Source organism: Pogona vitticeps, chromosome 2, assembly GCF_051106095.1.
Source record: "Pogona vitticeps strain Pit_001003342236 chromosome 2, PviZW2.1, whole genome shotgun sequence".
Classification (NCBI taxonomy): Eukaryota; Metazoa; Chordata; class Lepidosauria; order Squamata; family Agamidae; genus Pogona; species Pogona vitticeps.
In genome coordinates, this window is record NC_135784.1 from 279,747,607 (window position 1) to 279,771,812 (window position 24,206).

Sequence of the window (24,206 nt, forward strand, 5' to 3'; positions counted from 1 at the left end):
AACCACTCAGCTGGGACAATATCCTCCCCGCCCCCCGTTTTCTTTCCTAAAGTCATCTGTCCATTATAGCAGTTGATGGCAATAGGTTCTACACAGCTGTACACTAGGAGTATTACTGCTTCGTATACCTGCAAGTGGATGGGGAACCTTGGCCCTTCCCTGACTTTGGGACTTCAGCACAGATAATCATTTGCCATGATGGGTGAGGTGGCAATGTTCCAGAAAGACTGAGGCATGTTGAAGAAGACTGTGTGCTTTCTGATGAATCTTTCATTTTGCATAATAGTCCTGTCCCATTAATAGCATGTTATGAGGCCCACACCTCCCAGTTGTAACCTGCCTAATGTTTGCCTATTGCTCTTTTTTAAGTTTGAGGGAGAAAAAATCCATAACAAAGGAGAGAAAATAAGAGCAAAATGCTTTTCATTGGGGGAAAAACAAGCCACACTTTCACTACAAAATGTAGGTTATGAACTTGGCAGGGCAGGGGCCTATTTACTTCAGTAAAGGAATTATATAAATATTATTGGCATTAGATACCACCTGAAACAGCAAGAATACACTCAGCAATTCTAATCCAGTTTCTGAACAATAATCTAAAATAGAACAGTTAACCCTCAGATGCAAGTAGTTTTGCACTGCTCAGTTTATTAGTGGGAACTGTAGAAACAGCTTTGGCTTTCTTTCTTCCGTCATGTCCATGCACACACATATCCAGATGTGAACATGACTAACCAAATACATTTTTCCCCACCATTTCTCCCCATCACCAGTCCAGCTTCCATCAGAGGACCATGAATGACCTGAGCTGGTGGGAACTGTAAGCAAGAAAACACCCCCAGCCCTGAAGGCCACTAATTCACATTCCTTCTCTAAATGAAAACAAGCACTCCTTACTGGTTAAATATCACCTGTGCCCTAAATCATCCCCTGCTGGCTTTTCAGTCAACTTATCTCACTGACTTACTCTGATGATTTAGAGCTTCTCAGCACTACCTCGAGATGCCAGGGAATGACCCTTGGCACCTCCTGGATGCACAGCATGTGCTTTGCCGCTGAGCAAGCATATCTCCCCTGTCTATGTACCTCTCAGGCCCAGACCTTATGAGATATACAAAAAAAGGGGGGGGGTTAAGTGGGATGCAATTTTCACACATTTTGGCTTCCTATCTAACACAGTTATTGGAAAATAGATGGTTCTTTACACATAGTTCTAATCTCCTCAATTTATTTTCAATTTCCCCAACTCAGCTATTTCTAGCATAAGATTTCATTCAACAGTACTGCGTGCCAAGTTTCATGTATCCCATCTGGAGTATATTACTAAACAGAGTCCTTTTTAACACGTATTATTCTTTTTAAAAAAGTAATAAAAATACATGGTTTTTAGAGTTCAAGTACTACACACATTTTACATACATAGATAAATTTTGTTTTCACTCAGTTGATACTTGAATTCTCACATTTGGTCTTTTCAGACTTCATAGCAGCACTAATATTCATTATCTCTTTTTCAACAGTTGTCAAAATACCAATTTTTTTGGTAATCCTGGGGAGGAAAAAGAGGTCAATATTAATGTAAATGGAGTCATTCTTGCTATTAGAGAAATAAAAATCAAGATTGCCTGTATTGTTTCAAACTTACTACACTTAAATAGTTCTACATAGTCTCTAGAGGTAGATGAGAATATATGGAGGATAAATCCTACTGTCTATTCCAGTTTAACTGGGTGGTGGATAAATATTTCCTCCTGACTTCAAAATACAGGCATCATACTTTAAGGATAAAAACAGTCTTGTTGTATCTGCTATAGCCCCCATGAAGGCAAACAGAAGCCATCTTTTGTTCATGATATCTGCGCTATTCTACTTGTCATAAAGATTTGTCGATTTAAGACAAAAGACAGGGAAGTGTCATATTTTGCTACTCTTCAAGCATTATTTTTCAAAATCAGTTAAATAGAGCACAGCTGATTTTCTTCAATTTGATACTTGCTGAAAGAATCATATTAGTGCCAGTGTTTGACATTCAGCCCATTCCTGTTTCCCTGGAGCAGTAGTGATAATGGCAGTGTTCCTCTGATGCAATGCAGACATAACACTTGCCTGGTCTTTTAAAGCAGCGTAGGCATCCTTTTTTCTGCTTCAAGTTCTCAAGAGTTGGTAATCTGTTTGATGGCACAAGCTAGTAGCAGGTAAGGCCAGATCCAAATGTGAGCAAGCCCATACCTCTTCTCTCTGCCACCCACATTTCTCGTCATCTCCTTTCTCTACCAGTGGACTGCTGGGAAAGGGACAAGCCACTTCCTCACATGTTTTTGACGTTAGGCTGCATGAAACTAAATCAAGGATTGTAGTCTGCCAAACTTTTCCTAACCATGCATGGGAAATTCCAAGTATATCACAGGTTTCTTCCATTTTCCTCTCTTTCTGGAATGATTGCAACCAACCATACCAATCAAAATCCCAACAATAGTTCATTTATAAAAGGAAGGTCCAACACACAAATTGAAACATGAAGTGGGAAGGGGCAAGAACAGGGAAACACTGATATATTTCTGGTCTAACAATCATTAAAAACCCAGGTAATATTATATCAGAACTGAACCAAAGAGGAATGGGTAGATGTAGGATGTTATTTGTGCATTATCTAGTAAGACCATCTTAGTAGATAATGCACAAATAACATCCTACATCTTTTTGTAATTGGAGGAGGAGGATGGAAGAAAAGACAGACGACAAGTAGAAGAAGAATAAGAAAAGGGAAAGAGAAAATGAGAGAAAGGATACATTTTAAGACTGGAAGCTTGCAGAGATAGAGTCCAGATCTACAACAATCTGCCAGTCATTTGGAAGCAACCAAAGTGGCAGAGACTTGAAATAAAAAGTTGCCATCCTCTATTTTGTTTTGATTCTCAAAATTGGAATGTCTTCCTCTCCCGTGTATTTGTGTTGTGTTCCCTTCTCCCCTCTCTCCTTTCTATGTAAATCCTTCAAGAAAAGGCCAGAACAACTTGCATGCCTTGAGACCCAATGACTTCATGGCAAGTGAAGGCACGACTACAGAAGAATCCACCCTTTGGTTTAAAAGGTCTGACAAGTCAGTTAGGGATGCACATTAATAAGCTAGACTAAGAACAGAATTACATGTTGCATGATATCTTGACAAATGGTCATACTGTTGAAACGTTACACTTAACACCTTATAGATAACTGAAATAATGTTCTCACCTTGATCTTTCCCATCTATTCTTTTCCTCTTCAAATTTGGAACTAGATTTTGCTGCTCTTTCAAGGCTTCTACAGGGCAGTTGGGTCTTGGTAATTGGCTTCCGGGTGTCGGTGCTGGCCGATTACTAAAATATTCATGTTTCAGTGCCTGAAAAAAAGAACAGAATGAGAAATAGCCCTGAAGCTTTAGCCTTGCCTCTGTCAGACAGATACTTAGTGGCTAAAATCCAGCAATGTAGTTTACACCACTTAAGGTTGATGATGTTATCAGCCACAGCAGTTTCTTGGAAATTAAAAAATTCCAATCTGCCCCTGAAGCTCATTTCTGTCATGGGAAATCCATTGCAGAAATCTTTTAATTTCCAAAAATTTGCCCCTGGCATGATGATTTTATTGCCAGGAGTGATTTTTGGAAATTAAAGATTTCCTCCCATCTTCATCATGAAAAAGGTTGACAAGGAGCCTTGGAACCATTGGAAGCAGGGAATCAGGAATTTCTGATTCCTGAAAAACTTTTACAGCTAATGATGCTATTAGATTTATGTGGTTTAATTTATGCTTCTAGATTTCAACAAATATGCTTGCTAAATTGAGCCTTCTGACTAATTAGATGATGTTGATCAGGTACAGTTACAGTTTTATACATGAGAGATCTATTTTGAATTATGATCTTTTAATAAGAAAGACATAGTGAAAGTTGTTTATTTGCTGTTCATCTAAAGGAAAGCATAAGTAGGAGGGGATCCTCAGGCTCTCAATTCTAATTTTAAAAAGCAGCAGCAAGCTTCTAGTTGTTGCGGCTAAAAAGATATGCCCGAAAGCAGATAGGCAAAACCTGTCACGATCTCGAGACAGTCAGAAAATAGACGGAACAAAGCCTTCAGTGACTAAGGATGAAAATTAATTCTTGTTCTGTCATGATTAACATATCAGTTATGCAAAACTGCAACTGCAGAATTAAGCCAGATAGTAATGTGCATAATGTAGCTTTTTTTGGCACAGAATCTCAGTGGCAAGGCAAAGAGTTTTTTAAGTGCAGTGTATATACAGGTCAGGCTTACAGAAGGAAAAAAATTAGCTAAGGGGACAAAAATACTCCCTCAAAACCAATAAGAAATGAACCAATTCAGGAAGGAATATCAGTTCAGTGGAGTGGGGAGAATGGAATATCTAGACAGCCATGAATCATTATCTGGAACACAGAATGACATTTTACACTACAACATTTTCCTGCAAGGCCCTTGTGTAGGATAAATAAAGTATTAATCACATTCTGCTTTACTGTGCTCAGAAAACTTACAGCTAAGTTATGTTAAGTAACCACAATTAGTAGGCATGGGTGTAGCAACCGCCCAGCTATCGCTCCATTTCTGATAGGGTCCATAGTGCTGAGTCAAGTTTCTGCACCTTCAATCCATGCCAAGAAAAAATTGTAACAAACAACAAGGAAAAATCAAGACCATAAGAACAGCCAAAGAAGCTTTGGGGAAAAGGGCTGAAACTGCCCTTTGTTTCAGTGGCTTCATTTTAAATAAGAATTAAAGACTCAGACCATAAGGCTTTCCAGTTGCAGTCTTATGTTTTTGGGATTAGGTGCTGTTGAATTCAACGACATTTACTTCCAAGATGCCTATATGGATTCAGCCACTCAGATCTGAATGATAGCACAGTGTCAAAAGCTCAGCATTTTGCCACGGGCACCGTGGCCAACTGCTGTTTTGAGCCCCCAGACAAGTGGAAGATGATGGTTGAGCATCAATTCTTCTTTTCTGTATGTATGAGCCAAGGGAAAACAGTCTCTGGCTGTGAAATCTTTTAACAAGGAGCAAGTTCAGCATGCTGCATCATCTTCACACTATCAAGACATGGGTCTTGTGTGAGTACGAGACACACCCTTATCAAGACAGGCTACAATTCCTGTCTCTTCCCCTTCTGTTGCCCATTTGCATTAGCTCAGCTATTCTCAATGAGGGCCATATGAACCCTCTATTTTTCTATTCTTCTGTTCACGTTGTATCCTTGTTTGACAGGAGGCCCTGGAGCCTGAAAAGAGCCCCTAAAAGGGCAGTGGTGGGTGGGCGAATGGAAGGAAGGAAAAGTTGAGAATGGCTATAGCTGACTCATTGCTGGGTCACTGGGGCTGGTGGCACTCATCAGCTGGCTAGAATGCTTTTTCCCTTCCCATCTCTTCAGGCAGATAATGGAAGAGCCATGACAATGGCAATTCAGCTAACAACCCAGCTGGGGTTGGCTCTTCATGGAGTAGACCTTCGACACTTATTTTTCACCTGAAGTGATGCTGAAATTTAAACAGCAGTTATCAAATGCAGATGAAAAGAAAAAGCAACATGACTATATAAATATCAATCTATTTTTACTGAGGAACATTTTGCTGTGATGTTGCTTTGGAAAACTTGTTAGATGGGCATAGAAGAAGATGCATTCCTTTCAACACTTAGTTCCATAAAATTATTTTACCAGGGCAAGAGAACCAATTTTTGCCAAATAAACAAAAGAGTGCATTTTAAGTTTGTGGGAAGGGGATCAAATACCTGAGTAGCTGTCACCCTTGTGGAAGGATTGAATGTAAATAAGCCTTGCAGCAATTCCAGCAAATCGTCACCAGCAGCACTGAAGATGTGATGAAGTGGCATTCCAGGGAAACTTTTAAAAGTCACATAATCTGGAAGGTTAGTCATACCCTGTTGATGGCAGGGAGAGAACAAACACTATAAGAGACAGGAGCTACAGGATAATTTGCTAAAAGTACATAGTGATCTTCATCTATAAATCAACATTAACTGTAAATCTGATCAAGAAACTTACAGGCCACTGCTCCTCTGTTGGAGTACCTAGAGTTTCAAATATCTTTGTGAGCTGATCCAGATCTGAGTCTCCTGGCAAAAACGGAACCTACAGTGAGACAAATACAATGGCTTTCAAGACTAACAAAAGCTTTACATTTAAATATAGTAGGACCCTGTATCCATGAAATCAGTATCTATGGTTTTACTTATCCATGGTCTGAAAATATTAAAAATATTTCTGAAAAACCACCAAACCTGCCCCCCCCATTTTCACATATATTAGCAGAACAGGCCATTGGATGGAGCCAGAGCCTATGCTATGAATACAGTGGTGCCTCAACTTATGAACGTCTCTGCTTACAAACATTTTGACTTATGAACAGCTCCGGTTGCAACATTTTGCTTTGACTTGAGAACAGAGCTTCCACTTACGAACAGAAAAAAGGCAGGCAATTCATTTTTGGAGTTTTTTTTCTTAAACCTCAGCAACGGAGGTGGCTCTACTTTTTGTTTATGGAGTTTTTTTTCTTCTTCTTAAATCTCACCAACGGAGCACCTTCTGACTGGACTTGCTGTGTTTTTATTTATGTTTTTGGTGATTTTTTTCTTCAGCCGGAACGGATTAATTGGTTTTCAATACATTCCTATGGGAAATGGTGCTTCGACTTACAAACATTTCGACTTACAAACACCATTCCAATACGGATTAAGTTCATAAATTGAGGCACCACTTTACTTGTTAGCGAAGAATGCATCAAATCGTCTCTCATCCCCTCTAGTGGCCAGTTCTGGTAATTCATGTGAAAACAGTTTTTAAAAAACCATTATATATAATGTAGACATAGAGTGTTCGCTATTATCCACAGTTTTCTTTTCTTTTTTGCAGCTGGCTGGGTCCTGGTAGGCTGCTAAGAAAAAAGGGGGGGATTATTATTATTTTTTTCTTAGAACCTGCCAGGTCCTGGCTGGCTGATTTTAAAAAAAACTCCCCCAAGACCTGGACTGCTGCAAAACAATTAAAAAAGTATTAATGCTGTTTGTTGCTGCTGCTGTTATTGTTGCTGTTAACCCCACCTTTTCTTCTTAACAGACTGCGAGGTCCCAGCAAGCTGCAAAGAAAAAGAGCAGATAATATTTTTTTCTGCCGGCCATAACCTGGCCAGCTGTTTTGTTTTGCAGCTGGCTGGGTCCAGACAGATTGGTAAGAAAAAAACATTTTTCTTGTAAAAAATTTTTTAGCAGCCAGCCAGGATGCAGAAGAACAAAAATTAAAAACAACACTTTTTAATCAGTCAGCTGAGACCTGGCTGGCTGCAAAACAATTTAAAAAAAAAAGCCGAACAATTTTTTTAAAGCAGCCAGTGAGGACTCAGTCAGCTGTTAAAAAAAGTTGGGGACATGCTCAAGGACTGTTGGCCTGTTGGAGCCAGCTGCATTTCAAGATGATGATGGGGGCAGCAGAGGAGGAGGCGGCACTAGCAAGCAAATATAGGAAGGCAATAGGGGCACCGGGAAGGGGGTGGGGGACAGGTTGTCAGGGTGGCGATGTGCTTTTTTAAAAAAAGGACTATAAATGGGCTGTCAAAAAAATTCCTGAATGAACTGACAACTTGATTCTTGTCTCATTCAGGAAAAAGCTGTAAATTCACGGTTCATGAACCATCATTTTGGTGACTTGTGTCTATCTCTAATAAAGATGCTGATATCAAATAGGCATTGCTTGTAAAATACCAGAAGACTGCCTATTCCCGCAAGAGGACCAACAGGTTTCATAGTCAGCTCTGCCCTGGCCCTTACCCTTAGAAGCAATTCAGCCAAAATGCAGCCCACTGCCCACATATCAACACCCACACCATACATTCTAGCACCAAAGAGCAGTTCAGGAGCTCGATACCACCTGAAAAAACAGAAACACACTTGATTTACCACCTCCAGAAATGAAATATACATAAAGCCTTAAATAAAACGTCTGTTCTACTTCTCATCCTATTTTTATTTTTATTTTTATTATATTTTTACATCTTGTCTTGTTTCCCTTCTAGGAGCATTGCCCAGACGAAAACATACCCTGTTTCCCCCAAAATATGAGACCAAATTGAAAATAACCCCTAGTATAATTTTTTCAGGATGCATGTAATATAAGCCCTACCCCTAAAATAAGACCCAGTTAAGTGAAACCACCATTATGCAGCAACCAGTAAATAACATGACTGTATTTGGATAAATGTAGATTGTTGTACATGAAAAAAAAGCATTCCCTGAAAATAAGCCCTAATGCGTTTTTTTAGAGCAAAAATTAATATACAGTGGGGTCTCGACTTACGAACTTAATCCGTATTGGAAGGTGGTTCTTAGGTCGAAAAGTTCTTAGGTCGAATCTGCATTTCCCACAGGAATGCATTGAAAACCATTTAATCTGTATCAGCTCTTTTCTGTCCATAGAAACTAATGGGAAACTGCTATTCCGCCTTCTGCCACTAGAGGGGGATATTTTTTATTTTTTTTCCCTTAGGTTCAGGAAAGGAGGAAGAAGGCAGGGAACAGCTTGCAAGGCACTTTAGAAATCTTTTTTCAACAAAGCCAATTTTAAATCATGTTTTAAAGCATGTTGTGCTGATTTTTTCAGCACAAAGACACACAGGCAGGCTTTCTAAGTGCTGAGCAAGCCTCCCCAAGCCTCTTCAGAGCCAGCCCATCAGCTGATAGGCGGGGAGAGGAGGGTGCAGGGGGGGGGAAATCACAAAATGGTTGCCAGGCTCCCTTCTGGGTGTCAGTTTTTAGCTTTTTCCTGCTGTTTTTCCTGCTGTTTGGGGGCTACCAAGTCCTGGTAAGTGACTTTCTTTTATTTATTTTTACGTTTCTGACCCTTTTTTCCCCTCCAGAAGCCTCTAAGGGGAGGGACGGGGCACTTTTTTTCCCTGTACGTAACTCGAGGGAAGTTCGTATGTTGAGTCCTTATTTCCCCTATAGGGCGGGTTCGTAAGTTGAATTGTTCGCAAGTAGAGTCGTTCGTAAGTCGAGACCCCACTGACCCTGTCTTATTTTTGGGAAAACACTGTAATCCTTCCATGCAAAGAAGGGTGAATAAAACAGTGACCTATGTTAGTTTTCAGTAATAAAAGGAATGAAACAAAGATTTGATGAAAATATGGTTTTGGAATGTTTTAAGAAGTTAAATAACATTTCTTCCTTCAACACCAAATCTTCAAGAATGATAATTACTGAAGAATCTCACTTGTCATCTGAATGAATCAGTAATTATCAAATAATATATTTAGGGGATTTGAACTGACACATTGTCACCAATTTTTTTTTTTTGCAGGTGTTAAGTAGTGACTAGCTGTAACATAAATCATCAATATGCCCCTAAATCCCTTCCTGTTCTAAAAAGCATGAGTGGGAGATGAGAAAAAACAACCATAGCCTCCCATAAGTCAGCTACATGCTTGCTGAGAGAAGATTCAGTATTCTCTATTTGAAGCCCAGGCCTCTGACACACTGGGGATTGTGAACAGGTTCCATCTGAGTATTACCATATGGGGTGTGGGCAGGGAGTGAGAAGTACATCCACAAAACTAGAATACCTCCTTTCCAAAATGACTGCATGATTGGCGTTGGCCTGCTACATAATGTTTTAATTGGAAAGGAGATGTCATTTCTCAGATTTCATTCTGCAAGTGTGCAACATATCTGCTGGCCTCAATTAGGATTTACAGAGGGTATAAATGACTTCTTTGTCTGACCTATCCCCTTGTGCTTAATTCAAGGGCATCCTTCACTACTACTGTAATACAAGTTTGGAAATATATTTATGTTTAAATATTTATTTAAAATATATTTACTCTTCTCCTTAAAAGGGCAGATCCTTTTTAAGGAGAAAGGCCACAGCATAACTGCTGTAAGAAATAAAAAGCAGATCAATGTGCACAAACCACCAGGAAGGCAAGTCTAATAGTACAGTTACACTGCTATGCAGTATTATGTAGCACAATGATAGTATCATAGTATCATTGTGGCTAGGAAAATATTACTCATATCAGCATAATCTGTTCTCACTTATATCCTCAGCCTAGTATGATGCAATTGAAACTCCCCAAAATTTCCAACAAGGCACATATTTATCAACAATAGAGGCAATTCAAACAAAACAGTATGGACAGAGTTCATAAAATCCATTCCAAATCCCGATCAGAGGAGTTGTCCATAGGTTTCAGATTCCTTAATAACTTGATTGATTATTAAATGGCCAAGGAGCTTTCTTGATTGGCTTCAGTATAAACATACATGTATTCTTTAAGATTCAATATGGTATGCTGTCCATTTTAATCTGGTTTTTTTTGTTAGTAGCTAGACTGAATACAGAGCATTTATTTTATACTTTCCAAACAGCTTAGGTTTTTGCTCATGTACTCTCCCCAAAATCCTGTGAGGTTAGTACAACATATTGGTACTCATCTAATGAGTTTCACAGCTGAGGATCACATACAGAATCTACTTAGCTTTACACTGACATTTTAACTGTTACACCACACTGACTATCTTATTCAGATTCCCTGATATATTACTAGTGATTGTACAAATTAAGGATACTGTACTACAATCTCTTCCAACCTGGCGCTATCCAGATGTGTCAGACTACAGTTCCCATCCCCCCCTCAGCCACTATGGCCATCTCTGCTCTTAGAAGGATCTCTTTCTTACCTTGTTACTACTTGATGTGTATAAACCCTGTTTGGACTTCCAAAAGACTTTGCCAAACCAAAGTCAGCCAGTTTCAAAACTCCATTTTCATCTAGCAACAAGTTGTTTGGCTTAAGATCCTTAAGCAGAAAAAGATACAATATGCCATTATTGTGAATGAGTATTTCTCTTTTAAAAAACGAAAATGTGCTACATGATCAAAAAGTACCCTTAATTAGAAGTCTGCTCCACTGAAAGCAACCTGTAGAAGAGTGCCAGTGTCGCAGAAAAATATCAATGGCCTATTTACGTTAAACTGGCTGAAATCTTGTCCCATAGCATAGTAAGCTGTAACTAGAATAGGCCTATTGAGTCAACTCTGCCATAGGTTCCATTGATTCACTGGGCTTATTCTCGTTGTGACTTCCTCTACTAAGCAGCAGGATTTCCACCACTGTGTCCTTCATATATCTTTCAAGTAAGATGAAATTCAAGGACCAAAGCATTATGATTTACTCCACCAGCAAGCACAAGGGTAGGATGAGCTTCATAGTGTACTATAATACTAAACAGTTGATCAGCAAGTTGTGGATGGCATATATGGGGATCACAAGGGATTTCTCTACCATTACAGTCAACAACACTCACCTTACTACGTATTTAAGATTGTGTGCAGACTACTTGCACTCATGAACAGGCCAACACAATGCTAATTAATATGTCTGCATACACAAGCAGAAGTGGGAAGCACTGGATTCATCCTTTAGAAAGATACTACTTTTGCTATGATCACAGGCTAACTAGAACAGGGTAGAGAATGAGGCCTTGCTCCCCAAGGAGGAGAGAGTCATAGGCTGGAAAAGTCCTCCCTACAACTGCTTCTTAAGCTGGATAAATGACTTCACTCCATGAAGGCTTTGCCTTTTCACATGAGGCAAAAGCAGAGCATAGGAAACAAATACCACCAGCTCATGAAAGAATTATCAAGTCTCTTTGTCTCTTTCTTGTTTCTCTCCCTTCCATTACAGGGTAGAGCTTTGTAGGAGACCCTACAGCCCAGATGGGGAAGTCCGAATTTGGCATATGGGTTTGAGGCTCCCTATCTGTTTACTAGAATGACAAAATGTTCAGTTACAAAGTATTTACAGAAATGGACAAGATTTTATTTACGGTAACTATTTCACATACATCCCACATCTGTATTTTTTCCTATCAGTTTGTTATTTCAGGTTTTAAAACCTTTATAGCCACTATAAAATACCTTGGAAGTTTTTGCTAAGATTAAGGTTATGCTTACAGGAACTGTTGTCATCTTTTTCACCCCCAAAACTTTAACTGGACCAATTCCTTACCTGTTCAAAGGCTGATGGTTTTATGCCCACACCACTTACCCGATGAAGAATCCAGTGGTCATGTAAATATTCTAAGCCCTGAAGTGTCATAAGCATGTATGCCTTGATATGAGAAGGTGTCAACACAAGACTATTGTCCTTTATTATAACCTGTACAAAAATGCAAATGCATTTTATGAATTATAAAAGCTTAAGGTGTTAAAAGAAATGACTATGATTCAAAATGCACCATTTTCAGTAAGGACAAATTCACTGGATACAGAGAACACACACAGAGAGGGGGAGGAGGTAGAAAGAAAGAGTAATAGTAGAAGACAGGGAATTTCAAAGTCTTCGGAGAAAACAAGGAATTTTAAGTGATGGCCTCATGAGAAGTAGAACTATTCCAATTCTTTCAGTGGAAGCTAGTAGCCCCAGATGTTTCAAGAAGCACACCCTGTTCTGTCTTCTCCCTGTCCCTTACATGACCCAACTGGTATTTCCCTATCATGACTGGCCTCAATACAGAAAGAAATGTCGACTGTTAGCTACCATGTTTTCCCGAAAATAAGACAGGGTCTTAAATTAATTTTTGCTCCAAAACACACATTAGGCTTATTTTCAAGGGATGTTTTATTTTTTTTTTCATGTACAACCATCTACATTTATTCAGATACAATCACGTCATCTTCTGTTTGCTGCACTATGGTGGAGGGCAGTGTTTAATTTAACTGGTTCTTATTTTGGGGTAGGGCTTATTTTCAGGTTAGGTGTTATTTTCAGGGAAACAGGGTACTTTCACCTCTTATAGGATTAGGAAGGTGTTCACTCAGTGGACAGTTATTAGTTTAAGCAATCTTACCTCTAGATCTGTTTCCATGAAATCAAACACTAGGCTGATGTTGGATTTATGTCCAAAAGCATCAAGAAGCTGAAAGAAAAACATGCACCAATTCGTTCAGAGTCCTAGTGCTTTAATCACAAAAAGAAAACAAAACAAAACCACTAGGGTTGAAGTGGTTTTGAGGGGAAAGTCCCACAGTAGGCTTTCTGTTCTATCACCTGGCCCTCGGAAGATTTAAATAGCGGCAACAGCAAGCCCAGGCAGGTGACTGAATGATGGGTTGAGGAATACTGGGTGGATTGTTTTTTTTTTTAAAAATGGAGGCAGCAACCTTTGCTTCTTGCAGCCTGACAGTCTCCTAATGATGATGGAAGCTGTTTGTTTTTTTTAAATTAATATGTAAACTGCTGCATAACATTTGAAAAAGATGATGTCCTTCTGTTCCAGTACTGTGGCTCAGTTCAGACATTAACCAACATTAAGGATGTTTATTCTATGTGTTGTCACAATGCCTAAATAAATAAAGCATAATTACAGCACTTCACCCCCCTCTTTGGAAGCATCTACACCAAAGAAACAGGAGTGTAAAGCAAGTATTAAATTAAGCATAGCCAATTGTAAAACATTATCTTAATCCCTTATTTAGTTTTTTAAATCAGTGCAAACTGTAGCATGATGTGATGTCTGAACTGATTGTTTCCACTCAAGAAATCAACAGCTAAGTCAAAACTACACCTGATTAATACATTACAGCAACAGAATGGCAGTGGTTTCTCTATCCCCTTTCCACACATCACTCTGGCAATATGTGCGTCAGAAGCACAGTAAATTAAGTGGTTCCTTCCCAGACAAATATCACCAATCTTCACTTAAGAAGAACACCACTTGCCCTTTCCATATCATGCTTGAGAGCATGGAGAGAAGCCATAGATAAGTAGCTGCTTAATATTCTAATAACAAATGAAGTGGGCCTAATATAGAAGTGTTTTTAACCATTTTCTACACCTGTAAGCTTAACAGCAAAGAGTTCTGAGTTTTCTAAAAGGACAGTTTGTGAATCTTATAAAAGCAGCTATTTTTAACTAAATACATCTATAAATGTAGAGCAAAACAGAAAAGAGCAACAGTTCATACTTACCCCAATAATATTTGGATGGCTAAGCTCCTGTAGCAGCTTTATTTCTCTAAGGGCTGTTCTATTTATACCTGATTGGAAAAAAAGAGAAAGAAATATTATTAAATTAAGGTATGCCATTTCTGCTGTCTCAAAGCTACCCTAGCTGAAAGTGAGAGGGGGCTGTATCTTCATCTCAATGTTTTATGCTAAATACATCATCAGGCAAGAGCTTCAATCTGTAATTCAGTAGGTCTTTGTAGCTTTAAAATTCTTCCAATTAACAGCTATAACTCAATTGTAGAGCATTCTAAAAATGTCATTCAACATCTGACCTCTCCAGTAAAAAGAGAAGGCAAGCTGAGAAAGACTTTTGCTTCTGACTATGGAAAACATTGTAAGTCCAACTACATCATATTAAAATGGATCAATGGTTTGGTGCTATATTTAAAAAGTTTTTATAAATTTCTTGAAGACTAAGAAATTGAGCAAGGCACAGGCTTTCATGGGCAACAACCTAGTATTTGAGACCTCCCTTTTCTCAAAATTTGTGAATATTTAGAATTAGATCAAAGCCTCAGGGCATAGCTTCAAATAGTCTAAGAAATCAATGTTCCAGGCCAATGTACTTTCCATATCCTCCATCCCAAAAGGAAGACAAGGTTTGCCTTTCCTCATACAGTGTTAATGTGTGTCTGCAGATATTTTGTGATGCACTTTTCCCTAAAAACATTGGTTGAAGGTGAAAAAAGAGGCTAATTCACACATTTGCTGCTTCAAGTAGAAAAACAAGAACTTATTTTAGATAAAACCCAATGTGTTGCAGTGCCACTCTTCTTGTAAACTTCATAACATATTCCTACTCTCACTTATATAACACTGTCACAATCTGGAAAAGGTCCCAAACATGTTACAATTTTAGGCTATAATCTGACTGAGTTAAATACACATAAGCCAACCGTTTTCAATCTTCATGTTCACTGGCTGCTTACTTGTTTCCGAGCCTGATTTCATAAGGTGCTAACTGCTTTTAAACCCACAAACATCTGGGTGGCAGTTCCTACTCCAGAAACAACCTATTCTCAAAGCTGCCAAACCTTTGGAGATCATACCTGAAAGCCGTTTTCTCTGCTTTGTACACATGAACAAATAGGGGAAGTGCAAGTGGACATTCTTGGTGCCGTAAGTGTGGGATTGCCTTCCTCATGGAAGTCTGTCATGCTCCTTCAATTCTTCTGACTGACAATATGCACTTCATTTCAGCTAGCTTTTAATCAGCTACCTGTTTCTGTCACATTCTTGATGAAGCATTGTTGTCTTTTACTACTTCTACTACTAGTATTTATTAATGATGTTTAATTATTTATTTTTAACTCTGCATTGTTTCATAACTGACTGCTGTATTTTTATTCTAAGTCATCCTTAAAATGAGATGAGGATATTATGCCACAGACGTATTTCAAGGAAACAGAAATACCCATTTCATTTGTTGCTTCTTTCATTCAAAACTTAAAAGATAAACTGGTTCTCACAACATTAACTCTTTTATAACAGCAGTAACACTATTTAAGTATATGCAACACGCTGTGCTCATATTGTCAACTTCTGATACTTACCATCTGTAGCTTCTGATCTATGTCCAAGTTTGATCTAAAATTGAATATTATTTTTAATTATTAAAATAACATTGTTCATTATGAAATGCAAGTCAGAATCTATAATACAGTACTTCCATAAAAATCTGAATAGTTAATATATCTTTGTAAGTTAATAAGATTTACCTAAGATTACTCTGTTACAAACCCTTCAATAGGCTTTGCTGCAAAGAATTTCTGATTTTTTCCAAATAAGAGGAATCTACTGACAACAGGACCTATCACTTCAGCTTTGTTATACCTAAATTCCACCCCCCCCCCCAAAAAAACAATGACTTTTTTCCAATACATTGCACTACTTTGGACAAAAACCAGTATCCCATAGGCTGAGCACAACAATTCATTTGGACTCTTTTGCCCTGACTGCCTGTTTGTTTGGGGGGAGGGGAGAACTGTACATGACATTGTTTATTTGGGGGGGGGGGGAGAACTGTACATGACAAGTGACTGATATTGTGCAGAGGACAATGATGAAGAATGCCCACACTGCATATCAATTATGCATTGATACTGAAATAAAACATACTCTGTGGGACTGATATATCTCAATTCTGGCACATGAGAATTAATCATGATGTGAACAAACAACATGCCAATATATGCAGAGAATGTGCTTCATCTTTGTCTTGTGCAAATGGGCTAGTAAATCAAACAGGGATCAAATTATGTCTGAATCTAGAATTATGGTTAAAAACAACCAAATAAATCAGGATTTGTAAGCCAACTTTATACTTTGGGCTTGTGGACCAAAATACTTCACATGTTCCATGAACTGAACCTGTAGATCAGGGTGCTATAAAGGGTCTTGACTTCTTACTGGGAGTTAGCATCCCTCTGAAAATGGCTGAACTCAAGAGGTTCTTGCTTCATTTGCACAGTGTTAAAAACTTTGTATGTTTTGAAAAGTAATTTCAGATATTCAGTATTATTTTAAATTTGCTAGCAAATAGGGAAACAAGTGCAAGTGGACATTCTTGGTGCCGTAAGTGTGGGATTTGCTAGCAACATTGTATTTCTCCTTGTGAAGAGGGCACAATACAAAGTGGAAGACAGCTCTTCTGCAGACTTTTCGAACTTTCTGCTTTGATTGACCTTCTTGCCCAGCCACACTACTGGCAGAGGAACCCACTGTCTTCTGCCGCAGAACTCTAGAACACTGCAGAAGAGTTTAGGGCACTTCTAAGTATGCTAGCTAGCACAATTCACATGGAGTACTGGCTAGGCTTGCTCATGTCAGCATTGCCTCACTGGAACCAAGAGTAGGGTCTACACCTAACACTATTTTATCTAAGAACTGCCTGGTAGGATCAGTAGAGGCATACAGTAAAAACTATAGTTTGAAAATCACTACTCTCGGGTTTCCTTCAAAATGACCAAAACTACTATTTAGATAACATGATTAGATAACAATTTGCTCATTTCAGACATAACATCAGGCTATGATTAGGAAAGCTTAACAATGCTTAGCAGGATGTCTAAATTAATACACCAGAATCACAAACTGATTTAAAATTAATACTGCAAGCCATGGATCATGCTAACTAGTGCTTGAAAATCACAGTATGTTTCACTAGCATACTTTGTGATAAGAACATTGAAGAGATGAGAAAAAGAAACAAGTAGTTGTAGACAATAGTTTGCCCAATCATTCAGTTAAATCACAACTAGGCTTCCAAACTATGGTTGGTATAATGTCACAACAGAGTGACATTAAAATAAGAGTTTCCCTTAAAATAAGACCTCACCTGAAAATAAGCCCTAATATGATTTTTCAGGATGCTTGTAATATAAGCCATACACCAAAAATAAGCTCCAGTTAAGTGAAAGCCCGCCCTCCACCATTGTGCAGCAACCAGAAGAAGATGACATGACTGTATTTGAATAAATGTAGATTGTTTTACATTTTTAAAAAAATCCCCTGAAAATAAGCCGCAATGTGTTTTTTGGAGCAAAAATTAATATACAGTGGTACCTCGACTTGAGAACGTCCCTACGTAAGAACGATTCAAGTTAAGAACGGCTCCGTTCGCAGAAAGTTGCTTTGATTTGAGAACGGAACCTCGACTTAAGAACAAAAAAAAAACCAAACCTTTCCTGCCCTTTTTTTTTGACCTAAGTTCACCTTAGGTCGAAAGAAGAAAAAAATAAACAAAAATTCACTCCCTAGTGGTAGATACGGATTAACTGGCTTTGCATTAGTTCCTATGAGAACTAATGCTTCGACTTAAGAACAGCGCCTCAACTTAAGAACGAAAAACAGCAGATACTGTACGGATTAAATGGTTTTCAATGCATTCCTATGGGAAATGGTGCTTCGACTTAAGAACGTTTCAACTTAAGAATGCAGTCCCAATACAGATTAAGTTCTTAAGTTGAGATACCACTGTAAGACCCTGTCTTATTTTCAGGGAAATAGAGTATACTCACCTTTTTAATAGCAACAATTTGATTTGTATTTTTGTCTCTTGCTTTGTAAACAGTAGCAAACTGAAAAAGAAAAAAATTGCATATTAAAGGCTATTTTTCTAATTAGATAGCAGTTTTGTAAACCATAACTGCTAAGATAAAACTTTATCAAACACTACCATAAACCTTGTCATACATACATTTGTAAATGTTACAAATAATAATCCACTGTCACACTGCACCTTTTCCATTTATAAGCGATATTTTGTGTAGCTGATGAGAAAGAAGAACCAGTGGCTGCACTATTATTTTACTTTTTTTACAAAAAGAAAAGATTCAGAGGGCTTTTTACCATGGCTGTTACTTTCTTACAAATTTGGAAAGCAATGGTGTAATACGCACTCACTTCTAACCAGCAATTACCAGGGCACCCACATCTGCTGGCTTGGCACAGTTTTTAACACTAAGATTATTCACCAGCTGTAAGTGATTGAACATTATACTCTTTGTCTTCTACACTTTTAAAAAAACAATGGGATTTCAGCCAATAAGTAAATAGATACTATGAGTATATCTTATTCAGCATGGGGTAAGAACTCAAGACACCTTTCTGTAGCACCATCTCTTCCAGAGACACTACTTGGAGTCTTCTCATCTTACAATCAGCTATCTTTGCATTCAACTTATTAAATGTACTCAGACCTGTTGCTCCCTTACTGGTTGCTTTGCAACTGTGAACTATTTCTCTAAACACCAACTGTCAAATTCCAACTGGAAACACATCTTAACCAGCAGATTCTAGTATTCTGTCTAAACCAAGATGGCTAATACTTCACTAGATATAATTCAAAGAAAGCACTGTTTGTGACCAGCAGCTATCAGTTATTTCTGGAATGTTTTTGTTCCATAATAAACTCCAATAGCTGAGTTTAACCAATAAATAATTATTTCACTGTCCAGATCCGGAAGAGAAAATGGGCCTTACTGTAAACATCTCTGATCAGAGCAAGAGACTGCTACACAGAATATTTGTGGCATATTCTACACGGATAGAGTTTTAATATGTCCTTTTGCTGTTGATTTTCAAGTCATCTTAAGCCGTCATGAAAGAGAAGAAAAAGGGAACATCCCCAAATACATGTGCCATATGTAATCTTAACAAGACAGTCTATTATTTGTCTTTCGGAGATTACATATGGCACATGTATTTGGGGATAAAGTGTATTTATTATTTGTAAAGCACCTATTTATTATTTGGAAAGATTTAAAAGCTTTGTAAGTCAGGCGTCATATATTACAGGTACTGTATTTCCAAATTAATTGGGCACTGGGTTATAGAAACTGGTAGAGCTCATTGGCATAGAGCACTTGGGGCCAAGAGTATGAATCCCTACTGTGGTTCCTGGGAGAGGGGCTATCTGAGGTCACCTAGACTGATGGGGCTCTGTGCCCTGGCACCTGAGTGGCCTCAGGCAAGGCAAACCAGTTACCACCCACCCTCCAACCTGTGTTGATGGTGCCATTAAGACAAGAAGGTGCAATGGCCAGCATCCTGGTACGGTTTGAATCCCCACATACGTAGCCAAGAAGCTTAGTAGGTGGCCCTGGGCCAGCCGCCGCCTTCAACTAATCCACCTCACAAGGTTGGCCTGAGGCCAGAAAACGGGAGGGCAGAGACTCCCTCTTCAGGGAAAAACAGAGCGGATATACAGTAAATATAAAGACGACCCAAGCTATGATTGAGAGAGAATACAAGAAACCAGAAGCGGTGGGCTGGCTTGTCCTAAAACGTCCCCGCTCCCCCTTCGATTCCCCCCACCACCCCCAAAAGATTGTGAGCCCCGTCCGAACAAGGAAGGCTCCGCCGCCGCCGCCGGGGCTTGCTTGTCCTCAGCCGCACGCCGCTTACCTGCCCCTCACCCAAGAAGTCCAGCTTCTCGTAACGCTTGGCACGCGCTCGCGCATCCATCTTGAGGAAAGCCCCGGGGAGGCGAGAGAGGGACGCGGAAAGGCCGTCCGGGCTTACTCACAAAAGAGACCCCCAACCTCTCCAGCCGCCGTCCATTCCGCCACTTCCGGCTTCCCTCACGAGAAACTCCGCCCATTCCCGTCCCCAGAGTGGTCTTGCCGTTGACTCCAGCGCGTGCGCTCGACACCAGCCAATGAGACTCTGGGCTAAGGCTTCTCCGGGCCCTAGCAACGGCTTCTGACCTAGAGATAAGACATGTTAGAGGAACCTGTTAGCTTCATCATACGCATACGGAGAGAAACCCCTGATTTGTTTAAGTCTTAAACAAGCGCCGCCTTAGGTTTATGATGAAACTAACGGGTTACTCTGCTTAAATATTAAACGTTAAGCCTTCGTATTCTTTTCCCCAACCTACCCATGGAGGAAACTAGCCTGATTTTTTATTACACAGCACGCAGCACCCTGAGATAGAAATTCAGTCTTCAAATACCTTGTTTCCCCTAAAATAAGACCTAACCTGAAAATACAGTAAGCCCTAGTATGATTTTTCAGGATGCTCGTAACATAGGCCCTATCCCAAAAATCAGCCCGATAAGTGAAAACCCACCCTCCACCATCGTGCAGCAACCAGATGACATGACTGTATTTGAGTAAATGTAGATTTTGTGTGTGTGTGTGTGTGTGTGTGTGTGTGTAAAATTTAATTTAAGACCCTGTCTTATTTTCGTAGAAAAACGGTATGTGTAAATTGTGATTTTTAACAAACCTTTAAATTATGCAAATAATTCAGTTTTCATGTAAATATGACCTTCCTTCAAGCTACTTCCAGGTCACCACCATCTCCAAAAAGGCGAGAGTACAGTGCCTCGGTCAGGCCAGGCAGCGGGAAAAAAGTCGAAGGGGGGGGGGGGGGAGGCTGGCACTTGGAAGTAAGTGAGAGCTGATTGTTTTGCAGTTATAGGCCTAAAGTGCTGTTACTCCCAGAGCTCCCTATCTTCTATTAAGACAAGTCTCAAGCAATATTAAGCGGACAGTTTCTTGGAGGAAAGGGCAACAGGTGTATTCAGATAAAAACAAGTGTCCGATGCCTGGTAGGGTGAGGACCGGGAGATCAACAGGGTTCAAGTTTTTATACAGCTCTTAAAGGAAGAACAAAAGTATGCAGCAGTATTGATTGGTCCTTGAGAAATATATGCTTGTTGGTTACAATTTCTCGCATTTCAGCAGTTACTCATGCGCAGAGCAGTTTATCACTAAGAAATGTTGTCTTCCTTGGAAGACACTGGATGCTCTGTAGCAGTTTCTCTTCCTCCTCACAGTGCAGTGCCAGTAAACGGAGTCCCCTTTCAGTACTAGGGGGCGGGGAGGGGGAGAAGTAGAGGACTAGTACTTGGCTACAATCTTCCATAGTACTGTGTTTCTGTTCCTCTTACGCCTGCTTCCCGGTACTACGTGTATTGTACTCTTGGGGGGGGGGGCACAAAGAAAGCAGTGTAATCCTTTGCTATTGTTATGTGCTATCAAGTTGTCCCCAATTTATGGCAACCCCATGAATGAGGTATATCCAAAATATCCTGCCCTCAATTGCCCTGCTCAGCTCTTGCAAACTCAAGCCTGTGGTTTCCTTTAGAAAGTCAATGCGCCTTGTGTTTGGTCATCCTCTTTTCCTGCTGCCTTCAACCTTTCCCAAGTTTTTTTCCCAGACAATCCTGCCTTCTCATAATGTGCCCCAAATAGGACAGCCTCAGTTTCATCATTTTTGCCTCCAGAAATCATTCAGGCTTAAATTTGCTGTAGAATCACTTGTTTGTCTTTCTGCCAGTCAAACATTTTTCCGTCTACTGTTCAGCTTCACTGATCCATTATGGTCCTTACCCAATGCAAATGCAAGAGGTGATGCCTTTATTAATCTTGTACCATATCAAGTCAATTCTGACTTATGGGGGGCCCCCTTCAGTGTTTTCTAGGTAGAGAACACTCAAAAGTGGTTTATCATTCTCCTAGGGGGACTTCTGGGACTGTGCAGCTTGCCCAAGACTAGACAGGCTGGCTTTTCTGGGATGCATAGTGGGGAATCAGATTCTCTTACTCTGGCTCTACAGCCAGACACCTAACTGACTGAGCTATCCAGCCAGCTCAATATCTTTATTAGATCATTTTTAAAAAACGTAACTTTCATGGGTCAAGTCAGTTTTCTCAGAACATGCACTGATACTGCAGAAAGACTATGAGTCCCCAAAATTTGGGTGGAAAATTCCAGTCAAGTGCTACCAGAGGTGAAGTTTGAAACCACAAACCCCCAAAGGCCATTTGCAACTAGTGTCTGAACTCGCCTTAAGAAGCATATCTGGCAGTCCCTACATTTTTGGAGACTCTCATTTAAAGTTTTTCTGCAATACAGGTGCATGGTCGGAGGAAGTGGAGTTGACCAACCATTGTTTAATTTTTTTTACTGGTCTAATAAAGATATCAGCTGGCTGGATAGCTCAGTGGTTTATATATCTAATAGTTGAGCCAGAGGTTGGGAGTTCAATTTCTACTGTGCCTCCCTGGGAGAAGGGCCAGCCTATGTGGCTTTGGGCAAGCTACAGAATCCCAAGATACCCCCGGAGAAAGGGAATGATAGCCCAGTTCTGTCTATTCTCTACCCCAGAAAGGGTTGGCATAAGTCAAAACTGACTTGGCAGCATGCAGTCATTAATTAACACTTCTCCTGCATTTGTCCTCTTGGAAGAGTAAGTTTCAAAAGAAAATGGAAATTTACTCTTTGCTGAAGAGATGATACAAGTTGTTTTGTACAAACTATGACAAAATATTTTTGGACTATTTTGTTTTTCTCTCCCCTCCTCCCATCCCAGCAATCTTATGAATGAGCCACAAATGGTAAGGATTCTTAAAGGATGCTTTTCTCCTGGTCATTTTATTTTTCCACCAGTGCATGTGGCTCTTGGGGATGGATCAACCACTACTGTACCATCTGTGGATAATGAGCAGTCACTGACAATATTTACTTAGGGACTGACTTGGCAACATTTGAGTACTGCCACCTGTCATTTGCAGGATAAGAGAGCAATTTGGCTGATAATCTTACACCCTGATACTAAGGGTGTATACCTAATCGCACACACTTTTTTCCATTTGGTGAAAAAATTGCAAGAATTATAACTTTGAATTTTGATTGGCCAGATTCTTGTTAATGACTTTACACATATATATGTTAAAAGTGCCACTAACCAAGAAAGCACTGCTTGTATTACTGTACTAGGTTTATGCCTATTGGGCAATCAGGTGCACACATTGTTAGTGGCAATGTGCCACAGTGAATTAAACAATTTAACTTACACATAAATCATTAACAGGATTCCAGCTGACAACTCCTACAGTGATGCTTGTTTGTCAAAAATGAAGTCAGGACTCATAAATCACTGCCACTGTTTGTTTATAGTTGCCCCAGTATTAATCTATAAAAAGGAATTATCTAGATTATACAAGCCCCAGTGTACCACTCTAATCCCGCAATGTGTACATGCATACAAGTTCAATGCATACGAGAAGCTCCTCCAACTTAACTGCTTTCTTGTTCACCCAAATAAGAGAACCTATCAAAACTCACTTTTTTTTTTACAGATGGTCAGCTCATTCTTATATTACAGAAGATCATCCTTTGGATGTTACAGTTAATCTGAGTGGTAAGGGTATTACCAATCATAAACTTAATTAACAATGAAATATAACAAACAATTGAGTTTCCTATTATTTTGAGTATTTAAAAAGAATATTGAACAAAACTTAAAGCCATAATCCAGCAATCAGGTACTTAACACCACTACAATCAAGGCAATTTTTCCTTTTCCCCTCCTATTGCAGATGGTGCCAAACACTTCGAGTGTATGGGAGAGGGAGAGAAATACCAATTATCACAGCAGGACAACTGTGACAGAAGGAGCAGGGTCAAGTAGAAGTATGCCACTGGCTCTTAGCCCTTGTCCTTTGTCTCTAATTGATCTTGACTGATTAAAATGAATTCCTGCATAATACGGACCATTCTTCACTTGACAACTGTTCCAATCTGAATGGGTACAGGGGAACAGTTTAGAAGTAAAACCTATTGTCCAAAAGAGTAAACAGATAAACTTACAATATTGGCTACTGGCCCTGGCTCAGCATAA

At 39.4% G+C, this 24,206-nt stretch overlaps 1 protein-coding gene across 1 annotated transcript; it reads right to left on the bottom strand.

The window, feature by feature from the left end:
* Positions 1–628: 628 nt before the first annotated feature.
* On the bottom strand, positions 629–20,172 carry CDK7 (cyclin dependent kinase 7). The gene is made up of 12 exons (XM_078384540.1): positions 19,978–20,172; positions 18,090–18,149; positions 15,624–15,657; positions 14,032–14,099; positions 12,912–12,980; positions 12,110–12,220; positions 10,740–10,858; positions 7,836–7,935; positions 6,058–6,144; positions 5,784–5,933; positions 3,232–3,379; positions 629–1,549 (listed from the first exon to the last, which is right to left on the bottom strand). Exons 1-12 carry the CDS (start codon positions 20,035–20,037, stop codon positions 1,524–1,526), a joined length of 1,032 nt encoding a protein of 343 aa, XP_078240666.1. The 5' UTR covers positions 20,038–20,172; the 3' UTR covers positions 629–1,523.
* Between the last annotated feature and the right edge of the window lie 4,034 nt (positions 20,173–24,206).